The 22604-nt window shown below is 40.9% G+C and overlaps 1 protein-coding gene and 2 long non-coding RNA genes across 9 annotated transcripts in view; 2 read left to right on the forward strand and 1 right to left on the reverse strand.

Moving 5' to 3' along the window:
* Positions 1-1967: 1967 nt before the first annotated feature.
* Positions 1968-4628, forward strand: LOC107837136 (uncharacterized). The gene is made up of 2 exons (XR_001663130.1): positions 1968-2248; positions 3784-4628. It is a non-coding gene; the product is annotated as an uncharacterized LOC107837136 (long non-coding RNA).
* A 1898-nt stretch (positions 4629-6526) lies between these two features.
* Positions 6527-8014, reverse strand: LOC103143884 (uncharacterized). Its single transcript, XR_476848.2, has 2 exons — positions 7565-8014; positions 6527-7429 (listed from the first exon to the last, which is right to left on the reverse strand). It is a non-coding gene; the product is annotated as an uncharacterized LOC103143884 (long non-coding RNA).
* Positions 8015-15154: 7140 nt separating this feature from the next.
* Positions 15155-22604, forward strand: part of sorcs1 (sortilin-related VPS10 domain containing receptor 1) — a 165454-nt gene continuing 158004 nt past the window's right edge. For 3 of the 7 annotated variants that reach the window (XM_016675591.1, XM_016675592.1, XM_016675595.1), the window contains exon 1: positions 15158-16110. In XM_016675591.1, the coding sequence (XP_016531077.1) occupies positions 15277-16110 (834 nt within the window). In that variant the 5' untranslated portion in view covers positions 15158-15276. Of the gene's footprint in view, positions 16111-22604 lie in introns of all 7 variants that reach the window. The other 4 variants (XM_016675596.1, XM_016675594.1, XM_016675593.1 and 1 more) reach the window with 4 other exon arrangements.

The raw sequence follows: 22604 nt of genomic DNA on the forward strand, positions 1-22604 counted from the left end.
TTCCTGGAGGACGGATCAGCTGACATGATGCTGCCATCAACAAGTCGTTCTCCATCTCCTGCTGGTAACTTTTTACTTTCATGAACATCATAAAACATCAGTTCTTCTGTGTCTTTCTGTGTCTCTCCTCAAACCTCCAGTCAGTCGTGGCAGATTAGGACTGGTTCTGAGCCAGGTTCTGGTTCTGGTTCTGAACCAGGTTCTGGTTCTGGTTCTGCTTCTGCTGGAGGTTTCTTCCTGTTAAAGAGGAGTTTTTCCTCTCCACTGTTGCTGCATACATGCTCTGTATGAGGGATTGCTGTAAAGTTAGACACAGTGTAAGAGTTTGTCGCCCCCTGCTGGTCCAGGAGGAGAGAACGCTGCAAGTTAAAGTCTCGATATTCTGCTGTTTCCTTAGACAGAAACTTTTTAATCTAATTTGAATAATAAAATGAGTTTAATTCACTTATTGATAACTAGAATAAATTGGATGTATTATTGGATTGATTTTTTGCAAAATACATTTGTTGTGAATCTTGTCCATATAAATAAACTGAATGGAATTGAAACGAGACCCGGTTTTGGATGCAGGGTTGCAGGAGGCCTGGTGTTTCTCCAGCAGCCATTGGCTGAGAGGCGGAAACACTGGACAGGTAGAGAGTGGAGGAACTTAGATATAGAGGAAAAAAAACAAAGAGAATATCAAGTTCAGTACAGCAGTAACTGCAGATGGAGCAGAACTGGAGAAAACCAGGAGAGGAGCCTGATGGGTAGAAGACAGACCTCTGGTTCTGTAGAACTTCCAGAACCACCAGCCCACCTGCAGAACGACACTGAAGTTTTCTGTCAGGAACGTCTGGAATGAAGGGAAGCTTAATTTATGGAATATGGAGAAATATGATTTTTCATGTTCACCAGAACTCTTGCTGCAGTATTTTGGATCAACTGAAGGATTTTTAATGCTTTTTTTTATTTTTAATTTCTTAAAGATTTACTTAGTCCAGCCTGGAAGTAGCAAACAAATGGCCGAGTCTTTCTGCTTGTCCTAGACAGGATGTTTCATATTTAGGGCTTATTGTGGAGGTGAAAGAAGGAAATCCTAGAAACTTGTTGATTATGGGATTTAAATGAGATCCTGGTTGTTTGCTGTACCTGAGCTCATTTCAATCACATCCAGGTTAAGTGATTAATCAGTTTTATTTTTCTCTGATCCAATGACAACAATTTGTTGTCTTGTCAGAAAGCAAAACGTCCTCCAGGTTTTTATATCTTCAATATGTCTGTAATCTGCAGGATTTGTGGATAAATATAGCTGCATATTATCAGCATAACAGGAAAAATGCACTCAGTAGTTCAAGTGGAAGCACAAACAGGATACAGCAAATATAACTGGTCCAAGCACTGAACCCTGTGGTCCTCCTCAAATAACCCTGCAGCATGATGATGATATTAACTTCCTGGAATCGGTTTCAGCTATATTTCACTTTATTGGGGACAGACATGCAGGTTGCTGCTGATGTTCAAACTGAGCATCAGGTTTCAGAGGAAAGGAAATAAAAGACGAGTTAAGTGAATAGTTGTTTCAAAGGTCGTTGGTTGAAGGTAACAAGTGCAAAGCAGTCTGAGCAGCATCTGTGCAGCTACCTTTAGTTTAGAGATATAAAATAGTTTATCTATTATTTGATTTAAATTTATTATTGTGCCCTACAGAGGAAGTAAAAACTAAATATGCATCAGCAAACTGTAATCTATAACTGCTGTGACAGTGTTTGTTTTCTCCATGAAAAATAAACATCGAATAGGAAGATATAATCCATGGATCTGGATTCACCTGGGTGGAGTCATCCATCTCATCGGCTTTTGTCTCTCACACCTGATCAGAAATGCTCTGGCCAATCAGCATGTGTGTTTTGTGGAGTCTGAGGCCTGTTTGTGTTTGAGGCCTGACAGAAACGAGCCCCAGCAGATTCCTCACTTCCTGCTCTGATCCAGTCGTTGAGCCAGGAGCTGAAAATGCCATCGCATTAATGACGCCTCCAGGGTTTTGGTCCCCTGCATCTCAGTGCAGCATGTTTGTTAAACACTGGGTGGCCGCGTCCTCCCAGCTGTCCCAGTGTCATTTCCACGCTGCTTCACTGTGTCACAGCCTCACAACCGTTTTAATTACTTTGCTCTAAAGAGCCCAGAGAATGACGGCGCTTTTACAGCCTCGGCTGTGGAAACCTGCTGCAGAGGTGGGATCTTAGAAAGCAGAGCTGAAAATAAGAAGGTAAGTTACACAGTCAAGAATTAATCATTTGGGTTACTTAGACGTTCTGGAGACTCAGCTTTTATTTTGAAAGTCCAGTTCTTCTCTTCAGCTAGTGAATTTGCACATTAGCTAAATATTTAACTCTGAGCTAACCAAACATTTAAGCTAGCTAAATATTTAGCTAGCTCAGAGCTAAATTTTTAATTTGGAGCTAAATAGTTAGCATGCTCACTAAATATCTCTGGAGCAAAATGTTTAACTAAATATTTAGTTTGGAGCTAAATATTTAGTTGCTTGACTAAATATTTAACTTGCTACTTAGACATTCATTAGACACTGTGACATTTAAAAATGAATTAATTACATGGGAAAATATGACTTGGAAAATTAATCTCCTTTTTTCTCGCTTATGACAGGCTAAACAACCCAAATTATTCCTGTCAATTTTTACTGTGTAACTTTACAAACGGCACCATCAAACTCTCCCAGTAGCTTCGTCATCTCAGAATAAAGGGATAAGAATATGAGATATCAATTTTGATAAAATGCCAACACAATGCATGGTAAGGCATGATCATTTCAAGGTCTAACAAATATGCTTAAGTCAAACATGTCATGTATTTTTCAGTCAAAACAAATTGAACTGACAGACGGTGACCTTTCTATGACCTTATTATATTTATATATTAAACTGTAGCCATACGTTTAAAGTAAGTGAAACTTTTAACTCCATATTTACACATGCAGGAGTCAAAGTGAGCGTTATTTTAGTGATGTTGGAGCCAAAGTGCAGCATTTTCATGGCGCTCACCTTTGACCCCTCATGTGATGATGCCTAATAGATCAAGACTTCCCAGTTTTTCACTTCTGTGTCTTTTTGTCTCCTGGTTGAACTTGAGGCTCACAGGAATGGACAGCAGCACCAGGAAACCAAGACACACAGCCACAGCCGTTGTCATTAAAAACATATGGAAATGAAATGCCTGTTTTGATGCATTCCTATCAGAGGGCCGTTCTTCACTGAAGCTCTTAACTGGCTGCTTAATGGCGTTTACTTCCTTGCAAAAGGCTCTTTGGAGTCCCTGCCTACAAAAACATGATCTGTTGACCGCGGGCCGCTCTGCTGATATCCGATTCTGATTGGAGTGACAGATTGACTGCTTTGTTTGCTAAAGCCCTTTTATAAACCCATAGATTGCAAAGCCAGAACCGCAGCCGATAAATCCAGCGGCAGACGGGGCGTCTATTTGGTCATAAATATGCACAGTGGACTCAATTACTCAGAACGTTATTCGCACACCTGCTCCAGATATAGTTTACTGTGTGTCTCCCTGAGAAACACGAATCATATTTATTTGACTCCAGTAGAAAAATCTGATGTGTCAGCTCGTTTCTCAGCAGCTTGCTTTCAGGTGAGTTCCACCTCCTGGTGCTTGGAGACAGAAAACAGTTCATTTCAGTCCAATCCATGTTCAGCAGAAACATGAAGCGACAGATGAACGCTGCCTTCAGATGGTTTCATATCACCTTAAACCTTTTCCTCTTTTTTACAGGACAACCACTAACTTATTTTATGGAGACTGAGCAACACGAGCCTGTGCACAACTGTGAAGAAAATGAGGCAAAGTTTTCAACATTTTTAAAACTCTAGAGTGTTTTGTGTTTGTATTCAACCCATTTTACTCTGACACCCCAAAGCTCAAATTATCCCTGAACTTTGACCTCAACTCCAAAACAGCACCACAGAACCAAACAGCAGAGAGGGAAGGAAAAAGTTCAAAACATTTTCCATCGATCATAATGAACAAACATCACATCCCAACTCCAACGTCCGACTGAGATATAAAGAGAAGCAGCAAAAGCAAATGAGGTGGATTAGCAGAGCTAGCTAACAACTGATGATGTCATCCAGGACATGTTGCTGTGGAACATCATCTCTTAGTCCAGATCTGAAGCTGTTAGCATTACATACAGCAACAGTCTTCAGTCAGAGGGCTCCTCAGATATGCTGCCACACTGACTGCTACTGGAGTTCATTACTGACCTCAATGACTGGATGATGTGACGTATTCAGCTTCCTTCCTAAAACCCTGAAGACCTGCAGCTGGAACATTTGGCAGCTACAGAGCCTGAGACACCAACACAGCAGCTCTTCCACCTGCTTATGTGTGGAAATAAGAACCGAGTTTCACTTCCGTTTTCATGTCGAAGATCTGTTTTGTGTTCATCTGTCTCATGAAATCCCAGTGAAACTCACTGAGGTTCCGCTGTGACGTACCAAATGTTAAAAAGTTCAAAGGGTAAAAACTATCTGAGCAGTTTATGTAAATCCTCCACATTTCTGGAGTTAATTTGAAGAAAATGTCTGGAATAAAAATCCCCAGCAGCCTCTGCCCCCTGAGAGAACAGATGTGTCTAAATATGCAGGACTTCCATTAATATGGCTGATATATCATCAGATGGAGGCAGAGCCATCAGGCAGGAAGCTGCTGGAGCTCCAGCTACCAGAAACCGTTTAGAGTATTCAAACCAACATTTATTTTTCCTTTAAATACAAAAAGTTTCTGAAAGCAGGTAAATAACTTCAACATTTCCTTCTGAACTCAACATACATAAATCATAAACACAGTGAGATTCAGTTGCTTCTTGCTGTCATTATTCAGCGACGTCTCACTTCAGGGAACAGATGCTAATATCTGCTGGGAAGTGAGTCAGGCTGAACCGTAAGACCACCAACCGCCTTGAAATTATTCTGCAGGCTCTGTCTCAAATTACAGCTTAATTGAACTTTTCACAACCGTACAATAGCAAACTCTTCCTGGGGTCAAAGTTGACAGAGTGGCGCGGGGTGCTGAAACCTAAAGACATCATTAGCGCCTCGTCTCATCATTATCCTCTTTGGCCGGTGGCTCCGTTCAGATGTGAGGTCAATTACAAATCCAGCTATTTGCATGGAGGCGCGTTAGCAGGAGGGATGCTCGGCCATCAGGAGCAACAAACGGACCAGTCGTCTGCCCAGAGCAGGAAGACGAGACCAAATGAAAAATTATACACCGTTTAGCAGAAAACATTAAATTATTCATAAAGAATAAAAATAGAGCTTTCATTTAGTTGTTTACGTTTAGCGTTAAAGTTGAAATATGGACCTCTGGCCACCGTTTCTACAAAAAGCACAAGGATTTTATTTTAACTAGACAAAAAGCAAAGGGCTGAGACTCTGCTGACCTGTTTCCTCTAACCTGAAACACAAACGTCATTTCTTGTCTGTTCCTCTTCGTCACATTCTGGGATGAAGATCCTGCTTTAGGCTAGATGCTTTGGTTGCTGCCTCCAGTTTCACCACTAGGGGTCAGTATCTGCTCTAAGGTGTTGCTGTAAGAACAAAATCCCAAATCATTAGCAGTGAATCATTTCAAACTTTACAGTTGAGGAGGAAAAATATAAGGAATGCGGCGGTTTTTGGGGCCAAACTATAAAAAGCAAAATGTGGAAATCAGAACTTAATAACCCAACAGAGAAACATTAAGTCTAAATGAATCTATATGAATATGAAATGTTTTTCTCAGGCTCATTAAATATTCATGTACTCTGTCCATTTAAAACTTTTTGGTGCTACATTAAATATAAATACTGCTTTGTGACCCATGCTGTGAAACGTTAAGACTAAACTGAGCATTTACAGTTTAATTAGTGTTTTCTTGTGGTTTTAATTAACACCAGTCGGTTGTAAAGCAGGTAAGCAGGAGTCATTTATTTTTAGCAGATGTTCACCCCCAGGCTCAGCTGACAAACATGTTTTCCAAAGCTAATAGCTACACTTATGGCGCTCCACACTGGAGATGGCTTAAATAAAGTTTATGTTTCACTGAAGAATAAAAAGTCACGCTGAAAAATGTTGACTTAAAGTCGCATTAGAACAGCACGGACTTTAACGTCTGACCGTTTTCTACACTCACCATCACTGGGTTTCTAATAAATTTAAAAAGTTGAAACATTTAGTGATTTTTTTTCTGTAGTTTTAATTATTGGTGTTACTGTAAAAATTAGTAAGCAGAATTTTATTTTTGCTGTTATTGCTGTTGTATCTGCACTTGGCACTTGGAGTTGAGTTCCAACAAAGGTTTCTTGTTTCTTGTTTTGTGAATTTTCTTAATTTATTTTTTGCATTATTTCCATTAGATTTAGCAACAGAAAAACAGACTGAGTTCAGCACCTTTTTATTGAATTAGCTGCCAAAGCTTGGAAATAATTAAGAGCTCTGTCTCTTCATAACAAGAAAGCGTCTTGTTAAAATAATTTTTTTTTCGTTAAAACAAGAAAGTCTAATTTAAATCAGATGTGAAAGTAAGTTCCTCTGACAGGTTAAAGAGTTGTACAGAGGTTCACTGCTCTCCTCTCTGTTTCCACCTAACAGGTGTTGCTGTTTTACTGATACTCTAAAATATTTTGGCTTCATTGGGGCACAAATCTCAGCTTTTTAAAATCTTGTTACAACGATAAAGTTTTCTCGTTTAAACTGCTTCTGACTTTATTTCCAGGCTCTGATATTTAAATGTTTTTGTATGTTTTAAACCACCGTGGACACATTTTGTGCAGGTTAGTGAGAAGAGATGAAAGGAAGATTTTTTTATATATATTTTAATTTTAGGCCAGTAACTTTCCTACATGGTCTCTTGTTTTTCCCATTTTGAAGGATAGAGCAGCAGAATGGGCTTCATGTCATGTTTTTTCTTCAAAGTCGTGAACTGAGATATTTTCGTGAAGTGAATAAATTAAAGGTTGATATGTGTTTCAGTGTAATTTTGTGCTACTGCAGTGAATTTATTTTAAGGCTGTGGTGCCCCTAAATGTGGAAAGTGGAGTTTAGATGTTTTTATCTTCAAGGACCTCGTGTTTTCTCCAACAGATTTTCTTTGAGTCGTGGCAGTGGATGTTTGAAACAATGGCCTTGCCTGAAGCAGCACTAATTCATAAAAAGATTCTGATCAAACGTGGAAATGTGCTGCGCCTTCCAGAGCGACGCGGTTTTCCACATGTTCATGAATTAGTCATGCGCCCACTGAGGTAAACAGATCAGCCCGATGAGCTCCAACTGCAGCCAGAGTTCCAGCAGCTTGTTCGTTTCTCGCCGACTGACTCCGGATAGACGGCGACGCCGCGCTGCCTCTGAAGGTCACCGGCGCTCTGAACATCCAGCCACTGGACAGAAAATGAGATTCATTAATAATTATCGTTGGTTCGCTCTGGGGATACTGGTGATGCTCCTGAGCAGCAAATATTAATATTTCAGCCTTCGTAGAAAAGCTTTTAAAGCAGTCACTTTGCCCCGCTCACATGGACTAAAGTTGATCTTCCTCTTTATTTTTAAACTTATTTTTCCCGATTTTCTTTTTTGCCTGATGTTGATTTGAGAACTCCAAATGTTAGTGAGAAGCTCTGATGAAGGCGGCACTCCAGTCCGCCTCCATTCTCCAGCCTGATGAATAGAAACTAATGGCTTATCTGTGGCAGAAAGAAAGAAAAGGTGAATACACAGCAGGTGGATTCAGTTTCACAGCTGATTATGTGTTCAGTCTAGAGCACTTTATGGAAGAGTCATTTCAGCAGCGCAGGATGTTGAAATGGAGGGGATTTCAGGGAAGCAGAAGAATCTGAATGCAAGTTAGTGAGAGCTGCCTTTGTGTGTGAAATATGCACTTTTCCCAAACAGTATGAATGAAGTCACTGTGTGGTGAAATGCCTCCTTCTGTAGACACAGAAATCCCTCCTTATTCCTCTGTTGTGCTCTAACAATTAGACCTTCAACGAGACACAGCAGTCACTTCGTTGGCCTGTTAGGTAGATTAGAAAACACCAATTTACAGCTTTTATGTTAACTCCAAGGGGATAAAAGCAGATTTCTGAGGGCATTGGGATCATAATGAGCCTCTGGAAACTGGCAGCAGGGCAGTAAGAATGTCTAATGAGAGGGGAACGAGTAAAACGAGTTTATAGGCAGGAAAGGAGGAGAGAACATAAAGTCCAGCTTCCAAGCTCACCATCAGGGTTATTTGATGTCGCAAAGCCAACGGATTGTCAATGCTAACTTTAATCTGCTTCAACTGTCTGGAGGTCACGTCAGATGTCCTGTGAACCAGTGGTTTAGTCAAAGCAAATGCTGTTTCATGAGAACAATGGCCTAAAATCAGAAAACATCTGAAACTTTTGAGAAATTCTCACATCGTCTTTGGTTTCAGGTGTTCAAGAACATTTTATTTAGCTTGACAAACATCTTCCAGAACCTTTAGAGTATTGAGGTAAAACCCGTTTCAAGTCAATCAAACCAAGCCTGGCCAGTATCTTCCCACGCCATTCCACTCGATTCTCATCTCCCTGCAGTTCTCCATCTGGGATTTCTCCCATTGAACTCCAGATTTCAGGTTGAATATCAAGCAGGTGAATCAGCGAACAGAAGCAGTTGTGATTTGTAGTTCAGGAACGGTGGTGAAGGAAGCCAGACGTTGTTGGCCAGACTTCCAAATACTGAGCGACTAAAGTCGGAGCAGAGGAATATCTAAGATATTTTACTGCTGGCATAGATGCTGTGGCGTTACTCCCCTCAGGTTGTTCACAGCATGTGCTTTTTCTGGTAGGCTTCATCGAACTCGTGCATTACGTACGACACGGCCAAACGTTAGCGAATGGATCACATTTAAACTTGGTTGGAGTCCATGCCTCCAGAAAGCAATCGATTCTCAACAGCTGATGAAGCAAAGCGTAAAACAAGGGGGCGGATTTTACCAGGCTGGTCAAACCAGAAAACAAAAGTTAAACTAAAATGTAAAGCTTGTGGAAAACATCTGATTTCTGCCACAAGTAAAACTCAAAAGGCAAAAAGTCCCAACAGTTTTCAGTCAGAACCATTTTCATCTCAAATCATTTCCAACATGTCAAACTCTCCCTGCATTCATGAAACAATAATCTATATGTTGTAATTTCATTCAGCTGAATAAAAACCAGTCAGATGTGCCTAGTCGTCTCTTTTCACCTTGACTTAATGCTACTTTTGGGTTTACACTTTATTCTCAGTGTAATTTCAGACTTTCAGATAAAACTAGAACTGGTGGCAGAGAAACAAGGAGCCATTGGTGCTGGAATACCCAAAATAACAATTAAACATCTTTATTGAGCTCATATATCTACTTATTCAATAATTTAACAGCGAAGGTGTTTTTAAATTGAAAATGTTGCTAATTTTTCCATAGAACTGGGATTAATTGGGATTAATTATTTACAGACCCTCAATTAACTTGATTAAATATTTGAATTGAGTCCACCACCAATGGAAATATGTTTTTTTACTTTAATGTGAGATGAGATCAGTTAATGAAAAGGAAAAATGTTCATATTAATTTGAGGAGATATGAGACTGATTTATGAACATTCATTTCATGTGGCTTTACTTCCCTATGCCAGAATTACAGAGCAGCAGCAAAGATGCCCAGCTGCCATAACTTTAGGGCTTCTTCTCCAACTTAAAATGGATTATCCAATTAATGTATTTCAAGCTGCATGACAGTATGGAGCAGAGCGACACACTGGTTCAGCCAATTTAGGACACCGCTTGAGATGTAACTCAGAAACTGGAAATAGAATCCTGACTAACCACCGGCCTTTTTCTGGCTTTGATTTCGTGTGCAGCCTGTCACATAAATTACATTTTTAAATATAGATTTTTATATTGTCTTCCCGAACGAATTAGTAATTAATAAAAGGCAGAGCCACAAACATGTCAAATAGTGTTATAAATGGAGAGATGGTTAACTCTCCATGAGCCCATGGCGAACTGATTGCTCCTGACCCCGTCGCTGCTCTCTGATGTTTATGAATACAAATAAGGTGGATGTCACTGCTGAGCTTTCTTCTGTCTGGGGTAACATTTCCTTTGAGCTTAAAGCAGAAAATATCCAAATGAGTCATTTCCACAATCATCACCACATATCCCTGTTTGACGTCACTGTTTTTATTCCTCCATGACTTTCCAGATGTCATTATGCAGCCCTGTTCAAAATCTCTCATGAATTTTTACACATTTTGACCAAATGAAATTCTGGGGATTTCATGTGACAGATCATCACAAATTTAAACTTTCAAAAGCTTCATTAGCAAAACCTTCTTATTGTATTCAGACGCCCTTGATACCCCTAAATAAAACTAATTTCCTTCAAAAGTCACCTCGTTAATGACTACAGACCACCTGAATAATGTCACCTCAGTATGCTGCTGTGGTTGGATCACAGTAAACTCTGACTAAAGAACAAGTCAACACACGATGCTAACAGATATTGTATTCCAGCCATTTTTCTTCATAAAAGAGAAATTATAAGTCTCTGGTGACACGTTGCTCGGCTATCCAATGGTAATGCTGACCTGTTCATGCTAACGGTCTGGCTTTTGTTAAAACTAGACGCTTCCATTGTTATTAATGAATGAACTCCATCACTGTAAAAAACAGATACCTAATAAACGTTTTCCCAACATAGACGAGCACCGTTCAAAACAAGAAACCTTCCATCAAGATGACAGAAAGTGTAAAGCGGAGGAGCGAAGCATCCGTCACAGCGGCCTGTGCTGAGGTGGATGAGTCTGCTGCTGCAGGTGAAACTGGCACTAATTGATGATTTTGCTGCTGACCAAAGCAACAGGATGAATACAAAGCTACTCTGGAGCCACATCCTAACAGAGGCGTTTAAGCCTCCTGGCCACAGTCTCAGCATAACAAATATGACCAGAAACAAACTGAAGCAGCTGAAATGTTCAGGTTAAAACGCTGAAACAACACAGACTGGCTAAATAAACCGTCTGGCTCAAATTCAGGCCGGCAGTAAAGAACAGCAACAAAAAACAGAGACTGGGTATGGAAACTTAGAAAATGGAGAAGAAAAATATGTTTATGTTTCTGCGTTTGACAGATTCTTTTATCCAAAGGGACTTTCAAATATGGATATAAAAACATTTCAGGGTTCAGAAAGTCAATGAGAGTACTTCATGGCGTTTATGCAAAGCGTGCATAAAGTTACCCAGATGGAGGAGTGGAAATTAAATGAAACTACACATGGTGAGAGGTCATGTAACTATATTGCAATGATTGCAGTATGAGATGAAAAGCTGGCAGGATGGACACGTCGATGCTGCAGAGGCAGTAAGACGAAGCAGAAACTGGATGGAACCAATCGGCCGGAGCAGAACAGAACCGGTGTCGGCCTCAGTTCAACATTTTACCAACAGGTCAGTTTATTGCTACACCAATGAACTGAAGTGAATTGATTTGACTTGATCTGGATGTGAACCTGATGATATCCAGAGATTTTCTTCTTGGTGCTCGACAGTGTAAAGTTATCTGTGCTTCGCTGAGACAAAGAGCCTGAGGAGAAAACAAACAAACATAAAAGCATAAAACTCCAAACACTCAAATGTTTACTGTGCATCTATGTGTAATAAAGACCAATCATGACTTCAGGAAGCTAAAAGGCTCCCAGTGCAGCTTTTCTTAGAGTTTGAAGCCAAAGGCAGCTTTCCTGGCCTCATCTCTGACACTCCGGAGCGTCTTGGCTTCCTGGTGTGTATTCACACAAATCATTCCACTCACTTCTGCATATCACCTTCTGCAACATCCTCAGAAATCCATTTTGTAATCGGCAGAACATCGATTCCCCGTGAATGGATGGCGAGTCCAGACGGGCACATGAGACGACTCTGTGTGAAATGGTTAACGCAGGACACACACACATATGCACACACACACCGAGGTAAGCACCAGATCTGGTTAATAAGCCTGTGAGGGTAATGTGAGCTCTGTCCATCGCAGCGACATAAATCAGTGAAATGTGTCTGCTTATTGTGATGCTCCGTGTGGAGAGGAAGCTCTTCTCATCTCTAACGTTTTTGGTTCAACGGCTTCAAGTGATCAGAGCTGAAAGAAAACAGAGGAACTGAAAGGTTGTTTCATACTTAATATGCATGAGAAGCAGAATCAAGATGAAATGAGATGCAGCATGCCCTTTATATTCATATATATTTACATCAGCAGATGTTTTAGTAGTCGGTACATTTGTATCGTACAGCTAATATGTTCAACCTGACATCAGGACAGGAAGCTCTGATGTGTTTCTGATTCTGCTCAGTGAAACGACTGGAGTACGAACAACGTCAGATAAATGCTCTGCATTGTTTGTTAAGGCTGTTGTCTTTATGTTTCTGTTCATGAATAACAGTCTCATGACTAACAGCTCAATATCCAGGTGATATTTCACAGTGACGTTACTTAGTGTTACTTAGCTCTGCTAATCCGCCTCCTTTGCTTTTGCTGCCCTTTGTCTCCTCCTCATATATTTCTGCCTGGCTGTTTGATTACAAGCTGAGTAGAGAGATGTTGCACCACATCCAAAACTATAAGGAATAATCAAGTTATTCCTAAATTAACTAAAACATTATAACAAAGTCTCCAAAAAGGAAAGTCATAACTATTCATGCTCCTTCTTCACGTGACAACCACAGACTACAATGTAGTAAATGTTGTTTATGTGTCAGAGCAACACGCTGCATTTTGGGAAGTTACTGGAAAATAACACATTTTTGAAAAATGGTTATATAAACAGGAATCTGAGAATGGATGGTCATTATTCATTTTCCCTTATGAGGTGATTTCTGAAGGCAGCTGGATTTATTTCTAGATGTCGAGGCAAAATGTGCATTATATTAATGCAAACCATCAGATATGTATTTTACAGTGAAAACAATGGAAGTGCTACATGTTGAAGAAGCATGTTCTGACAACCTCAGACTCTTGAAGGAATTAACAATTACAGCTGACAGCTAAAGAGCTACTAGCCACCAAACCTAATCTGAAAGTTATGACAGATATTTGTATGCATTGTGGTATGCAGCAAAGCAAAATACCGTTTTTAAATTTGTTGCAGTTTCTGCGCAGACTTCCCTCCGGTGAAGGTAATCACGTCTCCAGGCACCGTTTCCCTCCCTGATGGCTCACTCCGTGGCTGAAGCAGGCAGCTGTTGCAGCTCTGTGGCCGTTTGAACGTCGCATTTGGCTGCAGACGCTCATCAACATTTACTGCTAACCTCCGGTGATTAGACACGCAGAGCTGCAGGGTCTCTAGGAGATGAACTTTCATTGTTTCCGCTGGCTTTTTGTGCCGGATAAATACATGATGTCCATTTTCTGGCCTAATTCAGGAAGCAGTGGCAGCCTGCTGCCCTTCAGCTGCATCAAAGCAATCATCCTGCAGGCGAGGCAGAGAAAAGCTCCTTAATTACTCTTTAATAACTGTATAATATGTTGCACTTAATTGAAAACATATTAATTTGTGGGAATGATCAGAGGCCCTTGGCTGCTGGAGGTCGTGATCAAGTGGGCATAAAATGATCAAAGCCAGCCTGTGGATTTAAAATGCATAATATTACAAACAAGCAAGAGAAATGAAATATCACCTTGCATGTAATAGAAATATGTAGCATTTTCCATAAAAAATGAAGGGATAAGTTTCATCATTAGGCTCAGAATACATGAGTGCATCTTTCTATATATAAATAACATCAAAAGCACCTCAACAAAGTGAATTTATTCATGTTATTCCTACATTTAATGGTTTTTGCTTACAGATACTGTCACATAAAATCAAATATTACATCACACCAATAAAATGGATTGGATTCGTCAATCTGGTCCCACTGAAAATATGTCAAACTGCTCAGTGTTGGTTTGGTCTGGGCTCCTTTTGCCCAGATCTGCCACACCTGATTGGATGAACAAAATCAGCAACATGATTGGACAGCATGTCATCTTGACGACCTCTCCTGATTGGACAAAATGAACGTTTGTCATTTAACTTTTTCTTTTGTTTTTTTAATATGTCTGCCATGTCTGGAAATCAACTTTCATTTATTTATTTCATTTCACCAGCTTGCTTAGCAGAGAACTTCCTGTTGCATTTCAAAGTAAGAGTATCAATATTAACTGACAGTAGGGATTTTACAGAGATGCTTAGAAGTGGGGAGGGTTAAAGGTTGATACTTTACCATTACATTAAAAATGAAAATATTAGGCTCTGTCGTTCTGTGGTTTATTATTTTCTCTCTCTCTCTCTCTCTCTCTCTCTCTCTATCTCTCTCTCTATCTCTCCTGCAGTCAGTTAGCCAATCAGCCCACTTCCTTTGTTTCAGCATTCAACCCAACTCTCCCAGTACTTTAGCACCTCTTTCTCAGTCCCTCCTTGCCGGATCCTTCAGTTACTTCCCCTGTCTCCCTTCTGGCTTTTCCTTGTGGATTACTTTTGTTCCACTCTGGCTTCCTGTATTTTAGGAAGTTTTGTTCTTTATTTTTTCATAAAATCTGCAACACAATGTTACGTATTAAGCCTGGTCCATCTTCAAACACTCAACATGACAAAAAAAACAAAAAAAAAACTGTTTTGGTTACTGAAATAATGTAAAACTGAGTTTTTATCTGAGTTTTTCCTTCCACTTAACTTCCCATCAATATTCTTGAATGCAGAACTCTGTGGACACTCAGCTTCTTGTCTTTTTGACCCTTCCTGGCCAGATGGAGGATGTCAATATGAACTGAAACCATAATGTTGTGCTGTAGGATAGAACAGATATGAGAAACATTCCTGATTAAAAATATTAAGTTTAATGTGAAATAAAAATGTTCTGATTAAGTGAATTTAAAATTTTCATTCGCTGTAAACAAAATAGATCAAAACAAATAAAGACTAGAAATATATCACTAAGTATAATTTTATCTTTTAATATATATTGAAATGAATAACCAAGTCTTTACACATCGGTTCTTATCGGGACTTTTCTAAACAGTCCTATTATCTTATTTCATTTGCAAAAATTAGGAGATCTACTTCCTCAGGAGGAAGGTTAAAAAGCTGCAACAGGGAGATAAATAAATAATTAGCGCAATTACCAAAAATAGCTCTAATAAAATGTGAAGGAAAAAAAGTGAGGCAGAGAAAATAAGAGAGTTGAAGCTCGACCATATGGTGGAAATAACAGATCTGAGACAGACAGATGCAACATTGTTCTCCATCTCAGAGTCGATGCAGCTCCTCCCTCTGCGCGCGGGGCTTCATTTCATCAAATCCTTCAACTTGGACCACTTAGGCTCAGCCGCACTTTGGACTCCGCCGCATTTGGCTCCAACGCCGCAACTTGCAGCAGTTTCTCTTCCACATCCAGCTCAGAACCTCGTCCGGAGAGGCAGAGAAAACTCCCAGCATCCGCTGCATCCCGTTCTGCCCCCAGCGATGGAGACGGAGGTCAGGTTCTGCCCAAAGTGGCACGGTGCGCTCCGGTTCGGGCTCTTCCTCCTCCTGCCCGGCTTGCTTGGCGTCGCCGAGGCTGAGATAACCTGCAGGTCATGTCGGGATGGGAATATGTGGCGCGGCGCGCAGGAATTACTGCTGAGGGTTGAAACAAGTGGTCCCGCTGCCGGGGTAAAGGGGGAAGTTTTGGGGATCGGAGACCGGACCGGGAAGGTCCCCTGCGAGCCGGGCCCCTCTGGATGCGCTCCAGACCGGGGGCAGCTGAGGCGGGAGCGGATTACAGACAGCGGGAAAGTTTCCCAACACAGGGACGGTGTTGGTTCGACTCCACGGCGCCTCAGGAGGGACAGTGGCGGGGATGCAGTCAGATCAGCCCCGGCAGAGGGAGCGGCGGCGGCGTGGCGCAGAGCGGCGCGCTGGAGCGGAGAGGAGCGCAGAGCGGCCGGCGCGCGGCAGGAGGAGTTAAAACTCAACAGCTCCACGTTCGCCCTGACCGGGGACTCATCCCACAACCAGGCCATGGTGCACTGGTCCGGCCAGAACAGCAGCGTAAGTCACACACCTGCGCTGGTTGACATGCGTGTGCGTGCGTGACAGCGTGCGTGAGAGCGTGTGAGTAAGAGCGAGTCCAGCGGACAAACTCAACTTCTTTAATTAAAATGTCACGTCTTAGTGAGGACATCAGCTGCCTGACCGCGGACAGATCATTAGTCAGGATTAAATCTGGACGCTTGTGCTCCATGAAGGAAGGAGAGATTTGAGGAGCTGATCCCTGATCACCTGCATCCTGAGCTGAGCTGATGTGAGGCTGATGTGAGGATAAAACTGAGGCTGGAGCTGCAGGCGGGATTTTCAGGTCGCTGTGCAGGTTGTGGGAGAGGTGAGGCTTTTTCAGAGGCAGCAGAGTTTCTGAGGCCCCTGGACTTCAGGGGAGGAGGAGCAGCTCTGCTGAAGTTAGGTCAGAGGTCAGACTGTGCCTTTAGGACTATTGTGAGAGCTTGAATTCAAATGAAAAATGAAAGAGATCCCTACCAAAAGCTCTAGGTGATGAACATTTTTGAATTATTGCATAGAATTTTGCTCGGATTGTCATTTTTTTTTTAATTTAGAAATATTCACAGTTAAAATATTTTTCAGACTCTTTTCTGAAATTTACAGATGAAAAAAAACATTTTAATTAGAAATTTAAATTATATTTTTGAATTGTCTGAAGAAGAAAAAATTAAAAAAGCTAAAGTTTATGTCTTCAGTGGTCTATAGTTAATCACATTTAGTCAAAAAACACACATAGATATATTTAAATATAAAAATTTGTGTTTGATTGTGTTAATGTTTTTAACTGGTTAACATACATGCAGCTGAATGGCGGAACCATGTCAGGAGATAAAAATCCCTTCAGTTCTGTTTCCCTCTCAGCGTCAGCCTTTTCTCTGCTGCTGGATTTGTGTAAAGCAGGTCAGATGTACAAACTGGCCTTTATGCTTTATTTTTGTTCCCTCTTCAGAGATGAGAAATGAAGTGAGAGGAGGGAAAAAGTTTTGCCTGCTCTAAAGCCTTTTCAGGGGGACCTTCTCTTCCAAAAGCATCAACTTAATGAGACGAACTGGAATAAAAACATGTGGGAACAAAACCAACTGAGAGACGAATTTATGTCCATCGTTTAAATAAAAGTCGTCCCATTATTTGACTGGACAGAATGACTGATCAGTAAAACATACCACTACCAAGCAGATAGTCAACATGTGAATAGGAAAATCAAATACGCAGAAAAAAATCTGTTATACAAAAATCTATAGGATGAAGCTTAAAGTCTTATTTCAAAAATATCTCAACTTTGCATGTTTTATTCATAAACAGACAGAAAAACCAATTGAACTATTTGATTGCAGTAATATTTGCACCATAATTTGAATGATTGAATCTGAAATATAAAGTAACACTTTTACTCTATTAAGGCATAAAACAAGCCCTTTACACATACTGAGTATAAATATTGTTCCCTGAGTTACACATGACGATTCCAGAGTATTAAAAGTTCATATGATTTACTGATAACATAAGTTTAGTGTATGGTCAGAATAAAAGATTCATTCTGACCATCAGTTTGATTGTCATAAATTGATCCCATTTCAGGGATGAGTTGTGATTCTCTGTGTTAAATTTTCATATCAACTTTGATGCCAAGGTCAAAATGGCCTTTCATTAGTAAAGATGAATGCAGATAATGTAGCATTGGATCATCTGAGTACTGTAACATTTTCCAACATTGTCACTGGTTAAAAACGGGACTGGGCCAAATTGTCCACCAAGTGGAAAACCTTTTATAATCCATAAAACCTCAGAGAAACAAATCTGAACATCTCAATATGTGGGTAATTATGTATTCCCATAGTGACATTTTGTAGCACAATCAAGTAGCAACATTACCTTCAGTTGTTATGAAACTGCTGTACATATCAAACACACCCTTAAAATTGGCCACTGTCTCTTTAAGAACCTCCCAGGCTTTCTGCCACGCCCCTTCAGCACTTCATCACAACAGTACTTTTCCATGATGTAATCTACAGCGTTCTTAGGAGTTCAGCAGACTCAACTCCATCAGGTGTTTGCTGATTGCTGCTGCCGCTAGTCTGATGGAGCGCTGTGGGGGCGGAGCTTTGCAGGAAGAGGTGAAGCATCATATGGCAGGCATGAAGGTACCTCTGAACGGCTGAAACAGGAAGTGCAAGGATTTCTCAAACATTATTAAATGAGTTAAAGCAAAACTCCAGGTATGTTTTTATGAGGAAATGATGCAACGATTTGTTTTGTTAGCTAACAGTTGGACTTTGTGGAGCGTGGAATAACTCAGAATTTACTGAAGGACATTCAACAGTTGAAAAAGAAAAACTAATTTGTCAAATTGTTTTGAATTTGGAGGCAGTGAAACGTGAGAAATCTACCCGTCTTGTTGCTTCGGTTTTATTGTGAACTAAAAAAACTGCTGGAGCTTCAGAATGAAACTGATTATCTATCGAAACAAATAGTCAATATCACATTTTTCTCTTTTTAGTTCCATCAATATTTTTTCTTGTGCACAAATCTGAAAGCAGCCATACAGTTAGATCTGTTTGGTAAAACAATTAGCTGCTGTTCCTCGACCTGGACGGATGAAATAACAGGAAAGAGCCGACATGAAGCATGTGGTGTCGTAGCTGTAGCGGGTAAACAGGCGTGTTGGTCTGAGCTGCTGGATAAACAACGCGGCGCGGCGCTGAAGTGAGAGCGATGCAGATAAGGGCCGCCATGCTCTTAATATTTAACCTCCCAAGCGTTTACAAAGCTCTCGACTCTCAGCCGACCCGCGTCACTGCAAGCCTGTTTGGTCCCATGTAATTATGACTCATGAAAAATTGGCCACAGGAGTGAAATCAGCTGCGGACCGTGAACAGACAGAAACAGAAGCATTGTGAGCAGAAATACGCACCAGAGCCGCTGAATGGAGAATTCTGCTTTCAGTAAATCACAGCAATATGACAATTTAATAGGATTTGGCCTGTCAGCCCTGCTCTGCCTTTTTTATCTTCATTTATGTTTGGCTAGGAGTGCTGTTTTAAAATGCTGTTGCTTTTCACTCTCCACAGCTTATTTAAGGTGTTTCATGTGTTTACAACCTGAGTTTTATGTTATAAATCACAGCTGTTGTATTTAAAGAGCATATTAATAATTTTATTTCTTTTGTTTAATGGTGTTTGCGCTCTTCTCTGTGACACGGTGCAGCGGAACAAGCCAGAAGCTGCCGTGAACCTGCTGTGTGTTGCCGTGTAGGTGGACAGCGCAGCGTCGCAGGATGGAGAGGAAACATCCAAAGATCATGTCCTTGTGCTGCAGAATGTTTCTAGAATCAAGAAAAGACTCATTAACTGTCAGATCTGTCACTGAGAGACCGGAGCCGTTTGATGAATCTCTGAGAAAAGATGGAAAAATTTACTGCAGACGTTGTCAGGTAACAGATTCATACAGTTCTGCGGTGAGAACTTATAAAATTTGTTTATTTATTTATACAGTGAAGGTCAGAAGTTTACATACACTCATCAGTGGCATAAATATCATTTTGGAGTTTTTGTATTTGAGCATCTGTTTCCTCAGAGAAACGACTGAACAGGATTCTGGCTTCGTCCTGATTGTTTGACTGCTCTCCAAAAATCCTTCAAGACTGTAGAGGTTCACTTACTTTCCTGGCGTTCCTGTTTCATACGTCTATAGTTAATAGGGTTGATGTCAGCAGTGTTTCAGAAGGTCAGTGTTGACTCTCCAGATCCATTTGAAAACCAGTTTTGGAACATTGTCCTGCTGCGTCTAACAGAGAAACGGCATCACAACAGGTTCCTTGTTCTTTGGTGGCAGCCATAATTCGTCTCTTCCAAACATAAATCTGCTCCAAGTTGCCAAATAACTCAGTTTTTGTCTCTTTAGCCATTTGTGACTGGCCACGACAGAACCAGGTCCTCGTCTCTCAGAAGCGTTTTCAGTTATTTACAGATTCGGAAATATTGGATTCTAAACTTTTTAATGATGTCAAACACACAGAATTACAAAACTATTTAAAGACCAGTTGGATGTTGGGACTCTGCAAACTATTAGTGAGAAAACAGACCTCAAATTCTCCCTGACGTTCATCTACGTTACATCGCATTAATCCCACCGCCCAGCATCCACTGGTTGGACTGGGAAGATGTTCAGCTGCCAGTGTCAGCTTCAGGCTGTTCCTATTGGTGGCTCTTCTTCGTTGGTAAATATGACTTCATCAGGCATCGCTGCAGCACATTCTACTTTAAAACAAGTTCTAGTTCTATGTTGTTCCTGAATATCCTAACCAGGAAGTGTATGGAAAAATGTTCCTCCTTTAAATCAGACTAAAAACAGAAAAATACAACTAAAACTGTTAATCAGAACAAAAATAACACAGATTTCCATCAAAAACAACTCTTGGATCTCTGCTACATTAAATGTGTCAGAGTAGAGCAACCAGACGACCTCCTCACTGAGCGCAGGGACGTCCGCGGCCCGCAGAGCCCAGCAGCTTCCTGTGGTGCTTTTACTCCTCACATTTTAAAATAAGCAGCATGAAAGCTGGTAACCAAAAAAATCCACATTTTTTTCTTTTTCCTGCTGATGAAACAGACAGAAACGAGACTAATGGAACAAATATCTGCTGCCTTCATGTTCCTGGCAGGAGCGTCGTGGAAAAGAAGGTTACAGGTAAAGAGCACTCTCATCCAGGGAGCTGTGGCATATTGCTCAGATGGATGTAAGACATGCAGGGGACCGCATTATTTACATTATGAAATGTCAGGCATTAAGTACTTCAGCCTGTCACTCAGAAGGATTGGGACTGACGTATTGTCTGTCAGGAGAAGTTTCAGCTCCTGCAGACCTGCAGCAACCTGCACTGGAAGGAGTCCCATAGAAGCAATTAGAAGCAGAGATATCAGAAAATGATGCTCAGCGGCAGCAGCGTGGCGTTTGGATTTCTAATGCACAAACAGACGCAAAATATCAAAAGAGCTCGTGACAGATTAATGAGGTGTCGGTCACATGACGGCCTTCGAAGGGGGCGAGAAACTCACTCACATATGCTGCCTCAGTCACAGTCTCACACGTCTCCCTGCGCCGGGGAGGGAGTCTATATTTGCATCCCCACAACCATGGCAACACCCCGCTGCCTCCAAACCCAAATTCAGTTTTATCGCCACTCCAGGAAAAGTGATCATAATCCGTCCCGTAGCTGACTGAGGCTGAGCTCAGTAAGTCGCCAGCAGTTCGTCTGAAAACTAACAGGAACGTTTCACTGAGGAGCCGCTGTGTGCTACAAAAACATCATATTCCTTAGAAGAATATTTCTATATGTAACCTTATTAATTACATATAATACATAAATATATTATATTAATATGTACATTTATATTACATATTCATATTTTATTTATATTAATATGTAAATGTATCAAATGTTTTACTATTTTTAGTTGATTTATTTCTAGCAGGTTTTTGACCGACTCAGTAAAATGAGCTGCTCTGATAGGAACCGTTCAACCAGCTGCATCCTGAATCTGACTGACTTGTTTTATTCGGTTTGGGTTTGATGTTAATCTGACCACATTTTGATGAAGCTCAATGAGTCAGAATATGCTTTAGTGGTACTTGTACAGCACAATATTAAGTCTGAGGACTCTGAACCGCTTCACACTCCAATCAGTCACACACACATTCACACACTGATGGTGGTGAGCTACATTGTAGCCACAGCTGCCCGGGGCAGTGAGGCTACCATCCATCTGCCCCGCCAGCAGCAGGCGTGACGGTGGGGGTTCTGGCCCAGAGACTCAGCAGCAAAGTGACTGAGAGGAGCAGAGAATGGGGGCTCGTCCGGTACCTGGCAGGCTGCCGGTTCAGACCTCGGCCTCCTCAGCTGCTGCTGCTCCTACAACGTCCAGAGCAGAAACTTCATTAGCATCAAGTAGCTTTCTGCTTGAGTGGATCTTGACGTTTTGTAAAGGGACGAGTTCATCTGGCTTGATATCATGGCTAAAATCAGGATTTATTTGGTGTTAAAGTCAAAGTCTAGCTGATGTCTGGATTGAGTTTTGTTGTTTAATAGAAGCTGAACTGTTTGTATTTTAGCTTGAATAAGTAATGACATCAGCTCAGTCTGATTGTTACTCAGCTACAGGCTGCACCCAGCAGAACCTCCTAAACATCTATTTCCTTTTGTTCTTACACATTTATTACAGATTGTTTGTCATTTTGTCAGAGCGTCATTATGTGCAACACGTTCTACTGCCTCTGAGGCGACTCTACTGCCGCAGCACTTTCTCCATCTCCAATATCAAATATCCAATTTCCAATATCACAGCTAAAATATGATCAGGTTTTAAAACCAGCAAATGAAGTTCAGTCAATGTAAATTTGGCTATTTATGGAAATCAATAACATCTTTGTCTGAACTTTATATGACCTTTTCTAGCCATGTTAATCAGATCAAATCAATATTTCGGTTTGAT

The sequence above is a fragment of the Poecilia formosa genome, unplaced genomic scaffold, assembly GCF_000485575.1.
Source record: "Poecilia formosa unplaced genomic scaffold, Poecilia_formosa-5.1.2 Scaffold117, whole genome shotgun sequence".
In the NCBI taxonomy this organism is placed as follows: Eukaryota; Metazoa; Chordata; class Actinopteri; order Cyprinodontiformes; family Poeciliidae; genus Poecilia; species Poecilia formosa.